General features: G+C 38.2%; 1 protein-coding gene across 12 annotated transcripts in view; it reads right to left on the reverse strand.

Moving 5' to 3' along the window:
* The window catches only part of LOC124146687 (echinoderm microtubule-associated protein-like 2), an 89,920-nt gene that overhangs the window by 52,939 nt on the left and 16,924 nt on the right, over positions 1 to 20,057 (reverse strand). The window contains exons 1-2 of one of the 12 annotated variants that reach the window (XM_046517105.2): positions 3,209 to 3,304; positions 1,351 to 1,643 (exon numbers count right to left, since the gene is read on the reverse strand). The exons of 8 other annotated variants lie outside the window; for them this stretch is intronic. In XM_046517105.2, coding sequence (XP_046373061.2) covers positions 1,351 to 1,429 — 79 coding nt within the window. In that variant the 5' untranslated portion in view covers positions 1,430 to 1,643; positions 3,209 to 3,304. Of the gene's footprint in view, positions 1 to 1,350; positions 1,644 to 3,208; positions 3,305 to 3,347; positions 3,385 to 15,117; positions 15,269 to 20,057 lie in introns of those variants that run through there. 3 more of the 12 variants (XM_046517110.2, XM_048403712.1, XM_046517114.2) reach the window with 3 other exon arrangements.

A 20,057-nucleotide genomic window follows, 5' to 3' on the forward strand; every position in this document is an offset into this window, starting at 1 on the left:
TCTGGAATTCCAACAGGGTTCATTAGCAACGTAGACAAAAATATCACAATACATAACTACAGTAGCCTCATTCAGACAATCATTTGACAGTGTCTTTTACAATGCCATGATTAAATCATTACCATGTATATTAGAATCAGTTATTGATGACTCCCAAGCCCATTTCCAACAGCTGCTCGGAACACGTAACAAGAGCAGACGTCAATTTACACATGGATAAAGGTATGTTGTACTGACTACTAAATCACACCTACAAGTCAGTAATGTAGTTTTGATGTGCGTTCACCATCTTGACAATGTGGGGAACAGTTTCTGAGAGTGCAGGCGATGTAGAGGGTTTGCCAACATAAAGGCAGGTTATTCTGGGATGAAAACATTCATGGAGAAAGAGTAGCAGTAACGTAAAGACTGGACTGGTAATTCTGACTGATATATTCATAGTTTCAGAAACCAATGTGTTCTGATAGTCAAATAGCCATACAGGCCTCCATTTAAAGTATGTATCAACATCTAGGTTTATGTGTGGATTTCTGTCCATGAATATTATATTTCCCTGAAGGGTCTCTTTAGAATTCCTTAACAGTTCTGTGCTTCCTGAATATTGGGATAAGTATCTAAAGATGGTGAAGCAATGCGACATTACAAAATCACAAGCAGAGTACTCATGCACACACACATGCATGCACACACGCATGCATGCATGCACACACATTTATTATTTCTTGTTTTAATAATAACCTTGACCATAAAATTTCAAAACATATAATATAGTATGTTTAAACACATCAAGGGGCTTATTTCTAATTATTACTTTAACACTTTTTCACCAAAAACTATATTTTAACGTTCATTTCATTTAATTTCTAATTATGCCTGGCAACGTACCAATCATGAAATTTGCTGTATGCATCTTGGGATATTGAATACTTATAAAACCAGATAATTAGTCTGGCCAAATCTTCATTCATAAATTTTCAACTTAGACAGAAGTGTTTCATAAGATTTAATATTCTCTTCCATCTAACTGTTCACACCTATGCTTGCTGGCATGTTACAACATGATCACAATTGGCCCATGCACAGTGTTCTGGATAAAAGCCACAGACAGAAAATCAGTATCGGTTGTTGATACATTGCCAGCTATTATGTAAGAAAAGAGTAATTTAACCCTTCTGAACTGCCCACTCGGTGGCTCGATCCCCCTTATATAACTCATTTCCACACCTGTACTACATATAATCTATAAAGTTGTGAGGAGAATACTACAGGTGTTTACAGAGTTGCATGCACAGCAAAAATAAACAATTCATGGAAATTGTTCCGTATTATTATTCCTGAAACAATGTTTACCTTTCTTGTCCAATTGTGCTGACTGTCTATATGGTGCTAATATCTCCTCCACATCCGCACTAGAACTCTGTTTCGACATCTTCCTCTGAACGATCACCAAACAATGTTGTTGGCTGACCAAAGGCTACTGTAAACCCTTCTCAAGAATTAGGTCCACACTAACCTTGGACGACCATTAGCATCGATCCGCAAACCAAAATCCGTAAGGCTTAACTCCTTAGCATACAATTATAGCCCAGTCGTCACTAACAGTCACAACTGCAAACAGATCCTTACACTGTTCCCAGGAAATCCTGTATCAAGAATGATAAAACCACACAATCAGCAGTCCAGTCAATCCGTAGACTTAATGCATCATTGGTCACATCTACTGTCAGAACAGTTTTTTCACAGTTTACAGTTGAAGATATCCACTCGGCCAGAAATAATTACTTGGTATTTTTGACAGCCTTCATATGCCTTAGATTGAGAACTCAAGAAGTGCTGAGTTGAACAATGGCTGCTACCCTTTGGGAACAAGTCTGAACAATCGTAATGAATGAGATCAGGATTGCTATACCCTTGTGCGTTGTTGACCAGTATTATTCGTCTTTCATGCTCACAGCCCGACAAATCAGGTATGACGCTGTTCCCTAGATCAAATTCCTGTATCGTATAATTTCGGGACAGATTAGAACCTGGATAGTTCGTAAACATATAAAGGGGTAAGATATATGAGATATCACGCATGTCGTGTTGAGGACATACATGTAGTGACACTCGTTGTTGACAGAGAGAAGTATTTTATCGGTAATAAGTCATTATGATTTATATCACCCGGCCTGGAACACTGACAGAAGAAACACACTTTTACACCTATCAATGATTGATGATATACTTTACAAGGAATCTACAGCAGTTTAATGGTTAAAGTATTCAGTCATAATCCACATATCACCTACTCCTTGACTCATCAATCAGCTGATAACATTGTCTCATGAAACATTAACCATCTTAACTTAGTAAATTAATTAATGGTCAAGTCACTTTTCTTAAACGCATGCTTATAATGCTTGAAATTGAACTGCCGTTGGCAGTGATTTCTTAGCATTGTTAAAAGTGTTTTGTTGCTTTATCATGCATGTTTATTTACACCAAACTGGATAAATCACCAAGTTACCATAGTAACACAGAAGCAAAAAGTCACTAAACTGTCATATTTATATTTTGCCTGAAACCACTCCCATCATGATACAAGTTTGCCAAAGAGGAGATTAATAACATCCAAATTGCTTTGTGCTAGCTGCACTCTACCTGTCCATGTCACTGATAAGAAGAAATTCGTCTGTAGTACTACTCAACATATCAGGAACATGATAAATGATCTCCATCCTCATCAAATGCACATTTACAGCCACTAGAACAACAAGCAGCAAATCAACGATAACAAGCCAGAATGGAAGATTACTTGCTTGTATTTAGGACTGAGGTTACCATGGATACAGGATATTATAATAATAGTTCAAGTTCAAAGAATCACATTGTCACATTTACATTTCATTTTTGTAATAATTTGGAATCAATTACTGTAAATATATATTAAAAAGGCAAAGGCATAAATTCTGTAAAACTGATGAATACATTTCATCTTGATGGAAAACACAACAAAACAAATTTTAAGAAAACTACATGTTTGTATATAATACCGATACTTATCTTCAAAATTGTTGTATACCCAGGAAATCACACTTTCTACTCATAATCAGTTCCATGAACCTGTTTTCCATTAAGAGGCGAGATACATTTCCTCCAATACCAAATAATCTAGATCTGATGTTCCAGTTTACTCATTTACACTTCCTCCTGTTGACATACAAACCACCACACAGGATATCCATCCTTACAGCTGAAACACACAACAAGCCATGTACGACAGGAGCGGTCTATACAATGCTAACAGGGAGATGCTCCACACGAACCCGACGCCACTCAAGCAAGAAACGCAACAGAGAACAGACCTGCAGCAAAGGAGATGCTCATTTGTATCAACTGTCTTCATCGGTGTGTGATAAGTGATCACAACTATGAAAAAACTCTATACAGTGCAACCAACTCACCGTGGTATAAAAATCTGGCTAAGTATAACCTGGAACCATCTGGGCAATTCATTAATTACCGTATTCAACAACCATAGGGCCTTTATTCTACAATATATATCTCCCCTTCTGTATACTATACCACAGGGGCAGTGGGGTAGCTTAGTGGTTAAAACATTCACTTGTCTCGCCAAAGGCCCAGGTGCAATCTACCATATGGGTACAATGTATAAACAAAAGCACCCAAACAGTACTATTCCATGGTCGTTTGTTTGTTTGTTGTTTAACAGCGCACTCGGCAATATTCCAGCTATATGATGGCAGTCTGTGAATAATTGAGTCTGGACCAGACAATCCAGTGATTGACATCATGAGCATTGATCTATACAATTGGTATATGATGACATGCATCACCCAAGTCAACAAGCCTGACCTCCTCATCCAGGTTAGTTGCCTTAGAAGACAAGCTGAAGACCTATTCTACCCCAGATCTTTACAGGGTGGTACTAGTACATACAGTATTTCCTTTAGTCAGAGCCAGACTCAAAAAGGTAGACTACACTTAGTTTCTGAAAATATATACTTTTGACAGAAACAAGCAACTACATTCAAACTGAAAAGATCCTTATTGTGAACCTGTGGAACATCTAGACTTACTTCATTTAGGGCCAGGGCGGTCGGATAGCCTAGTGGTTCGCTCGTCACGCCGAAGACCCGGGGTCAATTCCCGACATGGGTACAATGTGTGAAGCCCATTTCTGGTGTCCCCTGCCGCAATATTGCTGGAATATTGCTAAAAGCGGCGTAAAACCATACTCACTCACTCATTTAGGGCCACAGGATTACAGGAAGTGCTGGGCAGAAGGGAAAATAAAATGGTTCAAGGACTGTTAGACAGATTAATGATTTCTCCCCATTACATTTGAATACAGTTAAGTTTACCAACCTAAGCCCTCCCTTCTCCTTACTTCCAGTATGTCTGTGGGTGGGCCTCTCAGAAAAGCCAACCTCCATAGTGCCAGGTCTAGTAGTAAACTGTAGGTTATTACGGCCAGCGCCCTGTTCCAATAGTGACTCCAATACTTTTATATACACTTACAATAGTCTTACTGCTACTGGGGGGCACGGGTGGCCCAGTTGTCTAAGGCGCCGCGATTCGCTGTGCAGAGTTGCGTCCCTTGGGCACGCCAGAAACCTATGATTGTGGGTTCGAATCCCGGTTCGCTCTGATTATGTTTCTAGGTTTGTCAGCACCATACCCGTGCTCGTGGGTTTCACTGAAGTGATAAACGTCTGAGACCTGCATCACTTGGGGCTTTCCTCCCACATTAAGCTGACACGCCGTGATATAACTGGAATACTGTTAAAAGTGGTGTTAAACCCAACTCACTCATTCACTTACCGCTACTGGGTAATTAACATAATTAACGACGATGAATGGTGTCCTCTGCTGTTTCACAAAACAACCATAATTTCCTGACTGTTTCAACTCCTATACTTTAACATAGTCTGCAACACCGTTACTATCGTTTTGTGAAATGGGCACCTGGGCTCTTAGCAGAGGAACTACGGAACATGGAATATGGTAAATGTGAGGTACAGTTCAACCTACTGCATGCGCGTGAAGTTATCAGTGGAGAGAGTGCAGCTGCTTCTGCAGGTATGTGAACTATGTCATTACAGGGGCATCATCAGATTCTCTGCATACCTTTGCCCTCCACCATTTACATCACAATGTTTAATCCATCACGAACACAATGCAAATTTAACCTACACGTGAATCAGGTTACAAATTAATGCATTTTCTTTTTGCTGATGTGGCATAATCAATGCAACATAATGAATATATTAATAAATCTTTAACACAGCAGTAAATCTGGGTACACCAACACAATGTGTGTGTACCAGGTGTAGAAACAGGAGCACATAATCTCCCGTCATAAATGTGGGTACGCCCAAAGCCGAAGTCGAAGACATATTTAACAACTCTTGGGGTCATCCAATAGTGAAGAAGGTTTTCTGACCCACCTCATCTGGGTTCAAATCCCACAAAAGTACAACACAGTAAACTATGGTTATAACAAACTAAGGTGGCCCACAAATTTTAGTTCATTATAGCTGTAGTTCATCATAAGCATATATATACAACATCTATACAGACCGGGACCTAAAATTAAGTTCGTAATATTCGTCAGTTTGTTATAAGCGTGTTCATTATAAACTTATTTTACTGTATGTTAATGAGAGGAGAGGTTCTATGACATGGCTGTACACAAGTCAGGTAAACCAGTGGTCGATGATGTGAGCACCACACAGCACTGTGGGTGGGTATCACATGATCAGCCAGGTCTATTAATCAGCACTGCCTATGGCTCCATTGTCTGTTATTTAATGCTACAGTCATCAGTATTCCAGGTATATGGGTCAACCTTGTCAGTTATCGAGTCTGGACCAGGTAAACCAGTGATTGATATAATGAGCAACGTACTATGAGCATGGCATCAGTGTATGATGACACTGTCACACACAGTCAAGGGAAAGAGAGACTGCATCGCCTGTAGCATGTTAGAAGTAATCATACTCTTTTATCAAGACCAACATCTAGTTTCTGAAATGAAAATATATTACAGAAAAATCAGTTGTTACATTATCTTAATAAAATATAGAAGGAGGCTCTCTTCTAAACTGCAGCAATCTAGACTTGCCAACATTTATAGACTTGCATGGGTTATATTGGATATATTTTGTTTCATGGTCTGTATAACAGATTATCCTTTTACTGTCACCAGTCAAAACAGAAAGGGAGTTAATTGCTTTCACAAACTACACTCATCTGTCCATTTATTGTACTCGTCGGAGCTTTACAGATGATCATCAGAGCTACAGAAAAGCTGCGTATTTGCGTAAAATACTCCCCAAAAATATTCAAAACCCAATTACTTTCAATTATCTTGCCTACAAAAACAAATGAAAAACTCCAATGTATAGAAGAGCACGCGTAAATACCCAATGAAGCTTTTGTATCATGCGTACAACGGAGCAAATTTCCGAAACACAATTATCATGATTATGAGCTAATTTACTTTCTGAGTCAAGCCTATATATTTAGAACAGATATATACATCCAAAACATTATTTTATTTTGTTTTAAATCTTAAAATGTTCACTAATTTGGGGAAAAACCCAATAGAGTGATAAATGGATGAGTGAAATAATATTGGTTACCCAATGAAAAATGTTATAACCCAATTAAAATAAAAACCCTAGAGTAAAAACTCAATTGCTCAAAAAGTTATCTGGAGCTCTGGATCATCCTTGTTGCTTCTTACGACAATCATGAAGTAATGGATCACTTGGTTGCTGTGAAATCACAACATGAGTTCTCATTACAACAGATATGGTATGGCTATCAGGTGACTGTCGGACATCTTATCTGAACACGAACAGTGACAGTTGTAGATGCTGTAGATGTTGACACCTTCATGACAGCCGATGACAGCTCATCCACATGATGACATATTCATCACAGTAGAAAGAGGTATCTATTGATCAGTAGAATAGTAAATGAGTGAGTGAGTGAGTGAGTGAGTGGGTGGGTGGGTGGGTGAGTGGGTGGGTGGGTGAGCGAATGAACATAACATCTTCATGATAAAGTACATACAATTTGTTTCGCTACCTCTTAAATTAATTGTAATATATTTAAAAATCCAAAAATAATATCCCAATATTCATAATATTTACAATCAAAATATACATATATGTCTTTTTAGGTACTTTATTTCCCAATATTCACTCAAGTCTGCCTTCAATTTCTTCACAGTTCTCCATAAGTATAAGCAGTTGCATACAAACCGTATCTGGACTGTTGATTGTCAAATTGACATTACCCAGAGTTCACTGGGGCCGATCAAATCAGGTGATCGTCATCAAATACTGAAATGTTAGCTCATCAAATATCTCACAAAGAAATCTGTCTCATGATAAAGTGTCTGTTTAATCCAGATGTACACAACCTGCAAATTACATTCAGATGTTCAATTGGAAGTAAATCAGGTTATTTGTATCATGTAAAATTACATTGAAGAGAGGCCCCTGAGGATTCTGCTATTCAATACATATTCTTCCTTCCTAACACAAAAAAGATTTTTTGTATCATTTTGCTTCCAAGACAACATTTTTTAAAATATGATATTCAAATATCATAGCGTAGTCATGTAAAATAAATATTTTTGTTTGTTTATTTAGTGCATTTTACATGTGTTTTAGGAATAATATAATTGTGAAAATGTCATACTTATTCATATGGACCCTCCAAATTGTGCAAATATATTCTACCAAGATCACAGTCCAATGATAGAATGTGTCAACAAAAAGTCAGCAACTGAGTGACCCTTACTGGTGAAAGGCAAACAAACATAATGCTGTGTAAATAACAGTCATATTAACTGAGGTAGTGTGAGGCTAGGTTAGGGCACCCTGGTGTCAAAAGCCAGGATTGGCTGAATGTACAGCTGGTATGAGTGTAGGAGCCTATTGTGAGTGTGAGCTGACTTTGGCTTGTTTGAGATGAGCAATCAAGGCCCATAACTCCTGCCTACAAGCAGGCTCTCCACGGCAGTGAAGTTGGTAGTGGCTCACTTATGCCCAACCACCTTGGCTCCATTCCCCCATGTTCCCCATACAGGTCAAATTGTCAAGCTCACTTTTGGGGTCCCCCTCTAACTTTAATATTTTTTAGGTGAGGTGAAATGGGGTTTGACGTCGCGTCCAAGATTATTGCACTTATATAGTGACGCGCATGCACGTGTGTGTGTGTGTGTGTGGCTGCTTGTATTTGTCTGGACTGATGCTGATTTATAGTGCTAGCTCACTGAGATACTCTGCCGCAGTTTAACATCAATACCCCACTCAGACATAGTTTACTGACACCAAGCCGACCAGTCCTTGTTTTAGCCCCTTAATGCCGAGCACCAGGCAGGGTAACAACAAGTACCATCTTTTAACGTCTTTTGGTATGACACTCACTCACAATGTGCTATGGTTGAGCCTAGCCGATAGTGTATTCCCTCAGCACACTCACTCACTAGTGGATAGTGAGTTCAGTAACTCACCTACTCACTCACCCGCAGACTCAACCACCCGCCTACTCGACCGCAGACTCAACCTCCCGCAGACCCACAGACTCAACCACCCACCTACTCACCCGCAGACTCAACCTCCCGCAGACTCATAGACTCAACCACCCACCTACTCACCCGCAGACTCAACCATCCGCAGTCTCACAGACTCAACCACCCACCTACTCACTCACAGACTCAACCATCCGCAGACCCACAGACTCAACCACCCACCTACTCACTCACAGACTCAACCATCCGCAGACCCACAGACTCAACCACCCACCTACTCACTCACAGACTCAACCACCCGCAGACTCACAGACTCAACCACCCACCCACCCACCCACCCGCTCACTCACTCACTCACTCACTCACTCACTCACTCACTCACTCATCCACCCACCCACTCACAATGGTCCAAGTTGACATGGTCTTATTAATTAAATAGTATCACGTTGAACTGGGGTTAAACCTAATTCACTCACATAGTTTAGGGACATAAATGAATTGACAGACACAGTGATGGTTTCCTAACTGGCAGATGGATCTGTTGAGATGCATAGCGTAACATTGTTCTGTAGCATAGCTCAACAGGCTTTATCTTTCACAGGAACACAGTGTCACCGTATCAGCTGTCACCACTCACAACATGCACAAATAAAAATACACACTTTCAAATTGTCACACATTAATTTCACAACTTTTTCCCTCACAATAAGTTTATAGAAAGCCGTTCCACTATGACCAATCACCAACCAAACTATTTACTATGATAATGTGCTCCACATTTGAATAGCCGTCAGTGATTATGTCATGCAGTATTTGACTTAACGATTATAGCAGGCTGAAGTTTCACATGTCATGGTGCCCTGACAATATAACTTGTATACATGACTCAACATTTTCCAAAGGATGCAGGTATTGATTATGGATTAATGCAGTTTTCAGCAACAAATTATATTTCACAATACATGTACCACATAGGAAACCCCAAGAACAAGGTTCACACACTGTACTTTTATACATATTGGGGGAATAAAACCCTTTACTGTGGCAGCAATTGTCATACCACTCATCTACCCAACCTCAGTGTTCGAAACTAACACAAGTCCACAAATCTTCAGGAAAGACTGTGTCATTTCTTTTGGATTACCACTTTACCATTAGGTAGAAGGCAACGTTGCAGCAGATCACTGGACTCATGAAAAGGGAGAACATTCTAATCCTGAATTACCTCCCCTTTAGCTTTGAAAGAAACCCTGTTGAGTTATTGTCTTCAAGCACAACATGGCCTTGCCATGTTCCCCACAACCTGTAAGTTTAGAGTCAATGTAGCTACATCTGAAGTGTGGCTGGTATCACAATACTACAACAATGCATGTCCCCGCCCCCAGGGCTGTCCCCCTATCCCCAGAGCACAACCACATGAACAGAGTGTGCTATACAATGCATGACAGCTGTTTCACACCTTTAGAACATATGTGATGAATACAGCTAAATGGTCCTGTGGTGGAAAACTGCAAAGTCCAGGTTTCCATATCACAATGAAAGTAGACTTACACTGACGACCTGGGCCTCAGTTTCTCACAAAGAAATCTTAATGCCACCAACATCTTATTTTAACATAGACTAAGTGCTAAGATTGCTTTGTGAAACGTGCCAATGGTGTTTGTTGGCCATGTGTCATATTTCTGTATACAGTAATAGCTGGATGCAAGGATGAATTTCATCTGAACATAAATTTAAGGGAACAAATTCCAAATATTGTGTCACATGGTGTTAGAAATTGTTGTTTATGATATACACAAGCAGCTGTCATCTAAAATATTTGTGCATGTAATATTGTTGTTGGGATTTATTTGGTATGAAAACATATAATATAAATCACTAGATTCAATATTTCTATTTTTAAGTCGAGGACTGGCATTTAGAAGTGATACACATAAGAGAGGATTTATAGATGTCAACTTCTATGTTATGAGGAACATGTTTAGGAGTATATTCCTACTTCTTCATCAGGCGCATGAAGGAGTAAGCTTATATTCTGAAATATTTCGTTCCTCATAATAAAGAAGTTGACATCCATTAATATTCTCTCTATTTCCATTTTTGTTGAGAACAACCCATTTTAAAGAATTGATGATGATTTTTTTAAGTATAATAGTTTAGGGAAAAATGATTTTAGCATTTAGTTCTTGCTAAGATTTACTTTTATTGATGTTTCAGTGTTTGTGTGATCAAAGCTGGAACCTGATACATACTTTATGTTGACATCTGTTTGCAGTCACTGCTGTGTGGAGTTATCTCCCTTTTGTTGTCCCACCAAGCACTTTGGTATAGATATTTATACATTACCCCATTCTCAAGAAATTGATTCTTGGCCATAATTGAAGTCAGGTGGTAGCCTGTTTTCCTGTTACTGAACCTATATCCTTTTATCAGGTGCAACATTTTGTACAGAACATGATGATGAGTGCTGCTGTAAGTCTGCACGTTCAGAACATTACAATATATCTTTATGAATTCACTGTTGATAGTTATACATTTATCGGAGCAATGATAAATTATTAATGTTAATCTTACAGTCGTATCATGACCGGATGCCTCACTAAAAGCGTTAGCATCTTTTTGTCACAACGGCACTCAGGCACTCAGACTACAAGACATAAACTTGACATGAACGCCAGACAGAAGAAACAGACGCTGCCTCTGTTGATGCGTTGTCACAGGATGCCTGAAGGGTTAACTATGGAAACAAGCGTGAATCTGTGCTTGTTACATATTTTGCCTTCAAAGTTCATTAGCATGTTTATTCAATATCCTGAAGATTATACATTAGCTAGCTGGTTACATGACTCAAATTTTGAGGCCAAATAGATCCAGATTTGTTCTGAAATTATAAAGTAAACTTCCGTTTAATGTAATTTATCTTCCCATATGCATTCAAACATGCTAGATAAACATCTCACAAGACAACCTCTCGTCTGTTTAAAGATTCACCCAATAATCGCGACAGTTCCACTTGTTCAAAATTTGAACTAGACAGTGCACATTTTTCGACCACATGTAAAGTGAAATGTAAATTTGCATCTCCAATCCCATGTTAAGTAGCTGAACGCCAAGAACAATAGGCATCTGTTACTGGCACAAAGTTACAAGGAAGACAACAACCTCTTGAAGGATTTGCTCCGATCTAAAAGTAAACATGGAATATTTCTCGTCTCCTCGATGTAAACATTTTGTGTGTCTATTTACCTTGATGTCAACATGGATGACAAGCTAGAGTTAACATGGCTGCATGTTGGTCAAGCTGACATGAGTAAAAGCTTAACATGCTTCTATCTCTTAGGATGAATAACTGGCTTTAAATAACGGTGCAGAATAAACGTCGTAAAATCATGGGATGGTATCAACATTTGATATCACAGGGCAGTATAAACATCTTTGTATCACAGGGCGGTTCTTAACATCACAGGGCGGTATAAAGTCTTTATATCACAGGCAATATAAACATTTCCATATCACAAGGCAGCTCTCTATATCACACGTTGGTATAACTGTCTTTATATTGGTATAACTGTTTTTATGAAGACATTGTCATTTGTTCAAGGGGAAAACTAAATAGTTTGAATGAAGTTTATTAAAAATTCCTACAGTGGTGATGTATTTGGCAATACTTTCTGCAAATTCTGTAACTCATTAGCTATAAAACACTGTTCTCTCCAGCTTTTGAATTTAGTGAGAAGAAGAAGAAGAAGAATATCCTTTACTTTAATGCAGACACAGGCTCCAGTCATTCGTGCTTCAGCACTGCAGGGTATAAATAGACATTGTTGAAAAGTCAAACCTCATTCACAAGAATAACAGACATAAGAATTCTATTATGTTGTGAAATCTGCATTAGAATAGAATGACACATGAATACAATCTTCAAGATATACATACTAGTAGAAATCTTGGTCAGCGCAAGGGAATAATTTGGTGAAAACACCTGTTCTCTCAGTCAATGTCAGTAGTTGGTTAAAACCTATTTCTTAATGAAAACTGTCACTTGTGTCGGCAGATAAGTATCACATCTATATATAGAAACTACACATATTGGGCATGGCCCGGTAACCATGGCAACTGCCAGTTGTAAAAAAAAGTACTATTGACAAATGTTTTACTTCCACATCATCAATCTGGGTAGAAGATTGATATCTTCAAGATTGAGAGGAGTCTTGTTATTCTAGGGCCTTGGTTTCTAGGCTGTTGGTCTCAATCAAAATCATCTCAACACACAGGTTTCCATGGAATGTCCAGCCATATTTATGGTTATTTGCTTCTAAAATTCGGGCAGTGGGGTAGCTTAGTGGTAAAAGTGTTCACTCATCACGCAGAAGAGCCAAGTTCAATCCCCAACATGTGTACAATGTGTGAAGCCCATTTCTGGGTTCCCCTGCCATGACATATTGTTTGAATATTCCCAAAAGTGTTGTTAAAACACTCACTCACTGGTAAATTGTGTTCCATGCTTGTCACAAATATTTTAGCTAAAACAAAGCAGTTTGTAAATAATCACATTTGGGCCACCCAAACCAGTGGTTGATAGCACAAGCAACAACCCACATGATCCGGTTTTGCTGACAGCCAGGTCCAACTCTAAATCTACCCACAGCTCTTCCGACTATGTTTCGTTTGTTGTTTAACTCCGCACTCAGCAATATTCCAGCTATATGACGGCGGTCTGTAAATAATCAAGTCTGGACCATACAATCCAGTGATTGACATCATGTGCATCGATCCACGCGATAAGGATACAATGCCATGCATCAACCAAGTCAGCGAGCCTGACCACCCGATCCCGTTAGTCACCTCTTACGACAAGCATAGCTGCCTTCCTACTATGTCCCTACTGGAGTAACAAAGATTTAACAATACCGTACTACACATCTTTAATAATCTACATAATGGTTACTTCTTTATCAGCATGAGCTGTGCATCATTGCATCATTCACTTCAAATTAGGATATAAACATTATGCATTTTCAGATTTGTGATGAGTATTTGATTCCCTCAAATTTCATTTTTGATTCCATCCAGGGCCCTCTTCCACAAAGAGATCTTAACATAAACCATAACTCTCATACTCTAACATAGGCTTAAGATAATCATAGCGCTAAGATCACTTTGTGCAACTAGACCCAGATTGGCATCATTTCATAGACATTATCTTATTCGACTGATCGTCATCAAGAATGTATGTAACCATGCACCCATTCATGAAAAGTAACCCTATTTCAACAAATACCCTCGAGACAGACCAAAGTGAAACATACTGATCCTCCTGAACAAGTGGCAGGCTACTACAAGTCATTGAACATGTGATGGACGTGGCTCTTGTGACTGGAGATTTGACAGAAGGAAGCTGTGTACACCAACAGGTGTTCCTGTGTACCCATGGTTACTCCCATCATCACTTCAGGCTAACATTTACCATCTACCATTGCTGTGACCTACATTATAACCCCTTTCAAAGAGTCAGACAAAAAACAAATTGACAGACAGATATTTTGCTAGTACATGTAATTACAGGTAACTGAATTTACCTGTTCAGGTATCAACTGCTGCATGTGTTTTATCCCCATTAATTTTTTAATAAATATTCAACCCTGAAGGTTCTTTAACACAGATGTTAAATGGAGTCGGCATTGGGAGTTCCAGCAAGCTGGTTTAAGGTCATTCCAGCACAGCCCTGGTTGTCTGTGTGGGAATCAGGGGTACTTTCAGGTCATTCCAGCACAGCCCTGGTTGTCTGTGTGGGAATCAGGGGTAGACACCATTGGCTATATCCAACTAGTCTAGTTGATATAGTGGTTATGCAGGGATGAGAATGGATATTTTCTTTTGTCAGCTGAAACTTCTTTGCAATGGAGCATGGTCTGTAATTTGAGGGTGTTTAGGGAGATTTTAACAAATTTGTGGTCACTAAAATTCGTGCAAATTCGTGGATCCGTTGAAGATTCTTATCCCTGTTTATGTACATGTATGTAAAATAACTGGATCTGGGGATAAATCAACTAGTCCGTAAAGATTGTTACAAGTCTCAGACTAACGGACAAGTTGCTGTGTCTATAATTCCTGTAAATCGAAAGAGTTCATGACTACCCTAATTAGTAAGAGATTTGACACCTATTACAGACTATCTTAGGACAATGCCAATTCATTCTGCTTTTTTTAAATCTTTTTAAACTAACATTGTATGTGCCATGAGTATAATGCCCCTTTTAATGTCTTAAGCAATAGTATTTTAACTTACGAACCAAGAAGTTTTCAATTTGGAACATTAGGATTATGACGAGAATCCCATGGCTTGCGAAAGATAAGTGTGACATATTTTATTTTACATTAACTACACTGTATGATGTCCATGCCATACTACAGACATTTCTAAGTTGTCTAGCTCAGATAATACATATCTGCTCAGCTGGACAACCCAACATCCATAGGATAATGATAATCACAGTCAGCAATATGATACCCCATGAAATCAAACCCTGCAATAAGCATAAACATAAGTGATAGATTCTTACCTAATCCATCATGATCATCATAATGTCTTCGAGGGATACGGGATATGGACATCGTTCAAGTTGGGTAATATCCAATCAAAATTAACAGATTTTAAATCAAAAGCAACATGTCACCCTAAACTCCCCACACTGCTTGCTACTTATTGTATCAGTGTACAAACATGTATAAAGATCAGTGTACACTCCCTACTGTGTCCGCTACCAATTGTACGAGTGCACAGATACAGACAAGTAAGGTACTTGAGTTCACACACGGGCACAGGTTATCTCCAAATGGAGAGCCTTGTAATCTTATCTGAACAATGTCAGTTATTGCTTGGGTTACAAGAGCTTACCTATCAACTGACAATTTGAGATGTTATGTCCGCAACTTGATATTCATACATCACAAAATGTCAGTTTGTTATAAAGTGCAGGTTTCAAGGCTGAAACTTTTTATTAATTATTTATAAGGTCAGATAAAAAAAATTATTTCTAAATCCACCAAGTCAATCAGGGGGCAAAAAAATCAGAAATTTTGTCAGTGTTGATTTAAATCAACAAAAATACAATCAAAATCCAGATCATAACATGTGAAAGTTTCAGGCAGAAAGGATGTTGTTTTTTAAAAGTCCAATTGTTCCAAATTTAAGGTAAACTCAATTGAAATAATGATATTTTTACATTGTAAGTGATATTTTAACAACTTGCTAAATGTAATAAATATCGTTTGATACTTATTATTACATTTATGCTAATTAAAACAGTCAAATATACTCTAAGTTTATCACATTCCCCCAGGAATATTGACAGTGAGTGAGTGAGTATGGTTTTACGCCGCTTTTAGCAATATTCCAGCAATATCACGGCGGGGGACACCAGAAATGGGATTCACACATTGTACCCATGTCGGGAATCGAACCCGGGTCTTCGGGGTGACGAGCGAACGCTTTAACCACTAGGCTATCCGACCGCCCCTGGAATATTGACAGAGTAACGAAGGTACACAGAGAAGGTAAGATTCAACAGCAAATACTGAAACTGTCTTTTCAATGCCTCCTCCGGGTATATATAGGACAACCACTATAATATTTACAAGATAGCACAACAAATATATTTCACTGTAGACCACCATTCAATTTCATATTAGTGTGTGACAAATGTTTCCTAAGTGCTTTAAACATATCATTGTTGTAGCTATGCAATAGAGCCCCTGAAACATTGATATTTGCCAATGTCAAGGTCGATCAGTGTCTGATTGATTTGTGTGTTCCTGAAACGTGCATTATAAAGGAGCAACTGTCCGTCAAAGCCAAATACTTATTGATTAATTACCGTACATAGCACTGCATTATGCAAAATATGTTACAGCTGGTATTAATAGAGGAATATCAATGTATGTCAACTATTATACTACACTTAAGTCTAAAACTATCCTAACTTCAGCTACAAAATTTTATATTTGGTATATGCATTAAATTCTTAACAGTCATATTCAATAATGCTTACATCTCAACTACAGCTGTAGCAATATATTAACATGCGAGCTGGTACTTTACTATAGTCAAGTCTAATACTGGCTACATTCCAACACATACCCAGTACTTTTACGAAATTCAAGTCTAATACTGGCTACATTCAAATAGCAACTGTAGCAATACTTCTACATTCCAACACATACTTTTACAAAGATCAAGTTTAAAACTGGCTACATTCCAACAGCAACTGTAGCGATACTTCTACATTCAAACAAATACCCAGTACTTTTACGAAATTCAAGTCTAATACTGGCTACATTCAAATAGCAACTGTAGCGATACTTCTACATTCCAACACATACTTTTACGAAATTCAAGTTTAAAACTGGCTACATTCCAATAGCAACTGTAGCGATACTTCTACATTCCAACACATTCTTTTACTAAATTCAAGTCTAATACTGGCTACATTCAAATAGCAACTGTAGCGATACTTCTACATTCCAACACATACTTTTACGAAATTCAAGTTTAAAACTGGCTACATTCCAATAGCAACTGTAGCGATACTTCTACATTCCAACACATACTTTTACTAAATTCAAGTCTAATACTGGCTACATTCCAATAGCAACTGTAGCGATACTTCTACATTCCAACACATACTTTTACGAAATTCAAGTTTAAAACTGGCTACATTCCAATAGCAACTGTAGCGATACTTCTACATTCCAACACAAAATTTTACTAAATTCAAGTCTAATACTGGCTACATTCCAATAGCAACCGTAGCGATACTTCTACATTCCAACACATACTTTTACTAAATTCAAGTCTAAAACTGGGTACACTACCTGTAGCGATACCTCAATATTCCAACATATTTAATCTAAGATGAGAAATATAATGCCATAAAGTCTTAATAAAATGTCTTCTAGTAGTTCTACAGTGTTCTGCTGATCATGACAATGTTGATGTATTTGTGGCTTCAATCTCAGACATATATTCCTTGAATTATAACCTCTGCATCAAGTTACTTACATTAAACTATAATATACACAGACTATCAGCTTCAAGTTCATACAGCAATGCCTTCACATGTGTGACATATATGTCTTAACTACCAGATAGCTGATAGCATAAACAGCTTGCTCCAATACTGTATCAAACATTTTCATCAAAGTGTATTACACATTAAAACCATGGGAAGTAATCCATGCCCTGATGTATGAGGTACGCCTGTGTCGTGTGTTACTTAGCTTCTAGCAATTTTACACCCAGATAATCGAGGCGGATGAGATTTAGGATGGGTTTTACACATGTGAGCTCTTGACCCTTGCTATCATCAAACCTAACTCACTGCTCAGATATACACACAACATTTGTCAAAGGTGGTAAACCTCATGAAAATGAGTGTCATATTTTATAGAGGACTTTAATTGCAATGTAACGATAGAACATGTAGAAGGGACAGTTATCTAATGAACCAGGTTGGGACAACCTAACTGTCTGGTCAACACTGCATGTTTGATCAGGTCGACCTGATGATGTGACGATAAGAGACCGCATCGTTGACATTGCTACTGTTGTTGTGATTATCATTACCATCACTGTCATGGTCATCCTCAACATTGTTATCATCATCATCATCATCATCATCATCATCATCATCATCATCATCAATATGCAATTATCGCTTTGTCGCTGTTTACAGAAAACACATGTCTCTTTAACAATAATATAATGTAACAAAAAATTAATAATTTGATACACTGTTTCAAAAATCTAAGAGGCCTAATGCATTCAGGATTCACAGGACACAAAATATACCTTGGATATTATAACCCTATATTCTCAAATGGTGACTAACGTCTGTAATCACATGTCCAACACTGACATACAAACATGCTACAAACGTCTCCCAACATCACAAATCATACTAATGGTAGTAAAATCGTATGCATGGGTGACTTTAAAATTACTCCGACTGGTTCACCTGACACAAGATCAAAGGGCCCCTTGTTCCCTGCAGGTAACATGACACATACCCACTGAAACATACCCTCGTTACTGAGAAGCAGACCCCTTCACAGGTGGGACAAATTGCTCCCATTTCCCCCTCATTGTCTTCTACATCCCTAAAGGCTCCAAACATCTTGTCATTATTTTCTCACTAGTGCTCGCAGCTTCAGTGAGCCAATGATCCCAAACCAAAAATAATCCACTTTTTTTTAATCTTTTACAACATTCCAACATGGTTTTTGTCTCTATCTGAGTAATACCTTAAGGGAAACTGAAAGATTTTCACACATTAAACTAATCCCTCGTCAAGGGTCATGTACGGATCAAGAAACTTCCCTTGTTGTCTTGACATTTTTCAACCTGTATTTCAAAGCAAATGTTATCACAGATATACAATTACCTTGGAAAAGGTGTGCATTACATAATAAAAATTAATGTGACTTTAAATTGAATGTAAATGTTTTCATATGCAAATGAAATAGGTTTAAATTAGAATGTAAACATTTTGATTATCCAAAAGACACCAACCCAAACCTGTAAACATAAACCTACGCTTGGTTATTTTACCATAACATTAAATAACTAAAAGAAATGACCAAAATGTGGGTCAAATATAAAGGTTTATGGAAAGGTTTAACCAACTGTGTAGATTCTTTTGCTGGGTTTTTCAGCTGGTAAAAGGGGAGGATTATATAACCAAATATGGTAAGTCTGGCTCTCAGGTGTGAACCAGGGAACTTGGCACAACAAACTAAAACTTCTAGTAGCAGTACATCTGTTGAAGGTGGGTCAAGGATCCATTTTCCTCAAATTGTTATACACCACGCTATAGATGGTAATCCAGAGTGAGTGAGTGAGTGAGTGAGTATGGTTTTACACCGTTTTTAGCAATATTCCAGCAATATCACGGCGGGACACCAGAAATGGGCTTCACACATTGTACCCATGCTGGGAATCAAACCCGGGTCTTCGGTGTGACGAGCGAACGCTTTAACAAGTAGGCTACCCGACCGCCCCAGTAATCCAGAGGTACTGAGAATGACTATGAATGTATTTGCCACAAATTGTTATACACCATGCTACAGATGGTGTTCAAGAGGTACTGACAATGTCTATGAATGTATTTGCTACAAATTGTTATACACCCAGCTACAGTTGGTGTTCCAGAGGTACTGACAATGTCTATGAATGTATTTGCTACTAATTGTTATACACCCAGCTACAGTTGGTGTTCCAGAGGTACTGACAATGTCTATGAATGTATTTGCTACTAATTGTTATACACCCAGCTACAGTTGGTGTTCCAGAGGTACTGACAATGTCTTTGAATGTATTTGCTACAATTTGTTATACACCATGCTACAGATGGTGTTCAAGAGGTACTGACAATGTCTATGGATGTATTTGCTACAAATTGTTATACACCATGCTACAGTTGGTGTTCCAGAGGTACTGACAATG

Source organism: Haliotis rufescens, unplaced genomic scaffold (genome assembly GCF_023055435.1).
Source record: "Haliotis rufescens isolate VD_foot unplaced genomic scaffold, xgHalRufe1.0.p SCAF_3, whole genome shotgun sequence".
Lineage (NCBI taxonomy): Eukaryota > Metazoa > Mollusca > Gastropoda > Lepetellida > Haliotidae > Haliotis > Haliotis rufescens.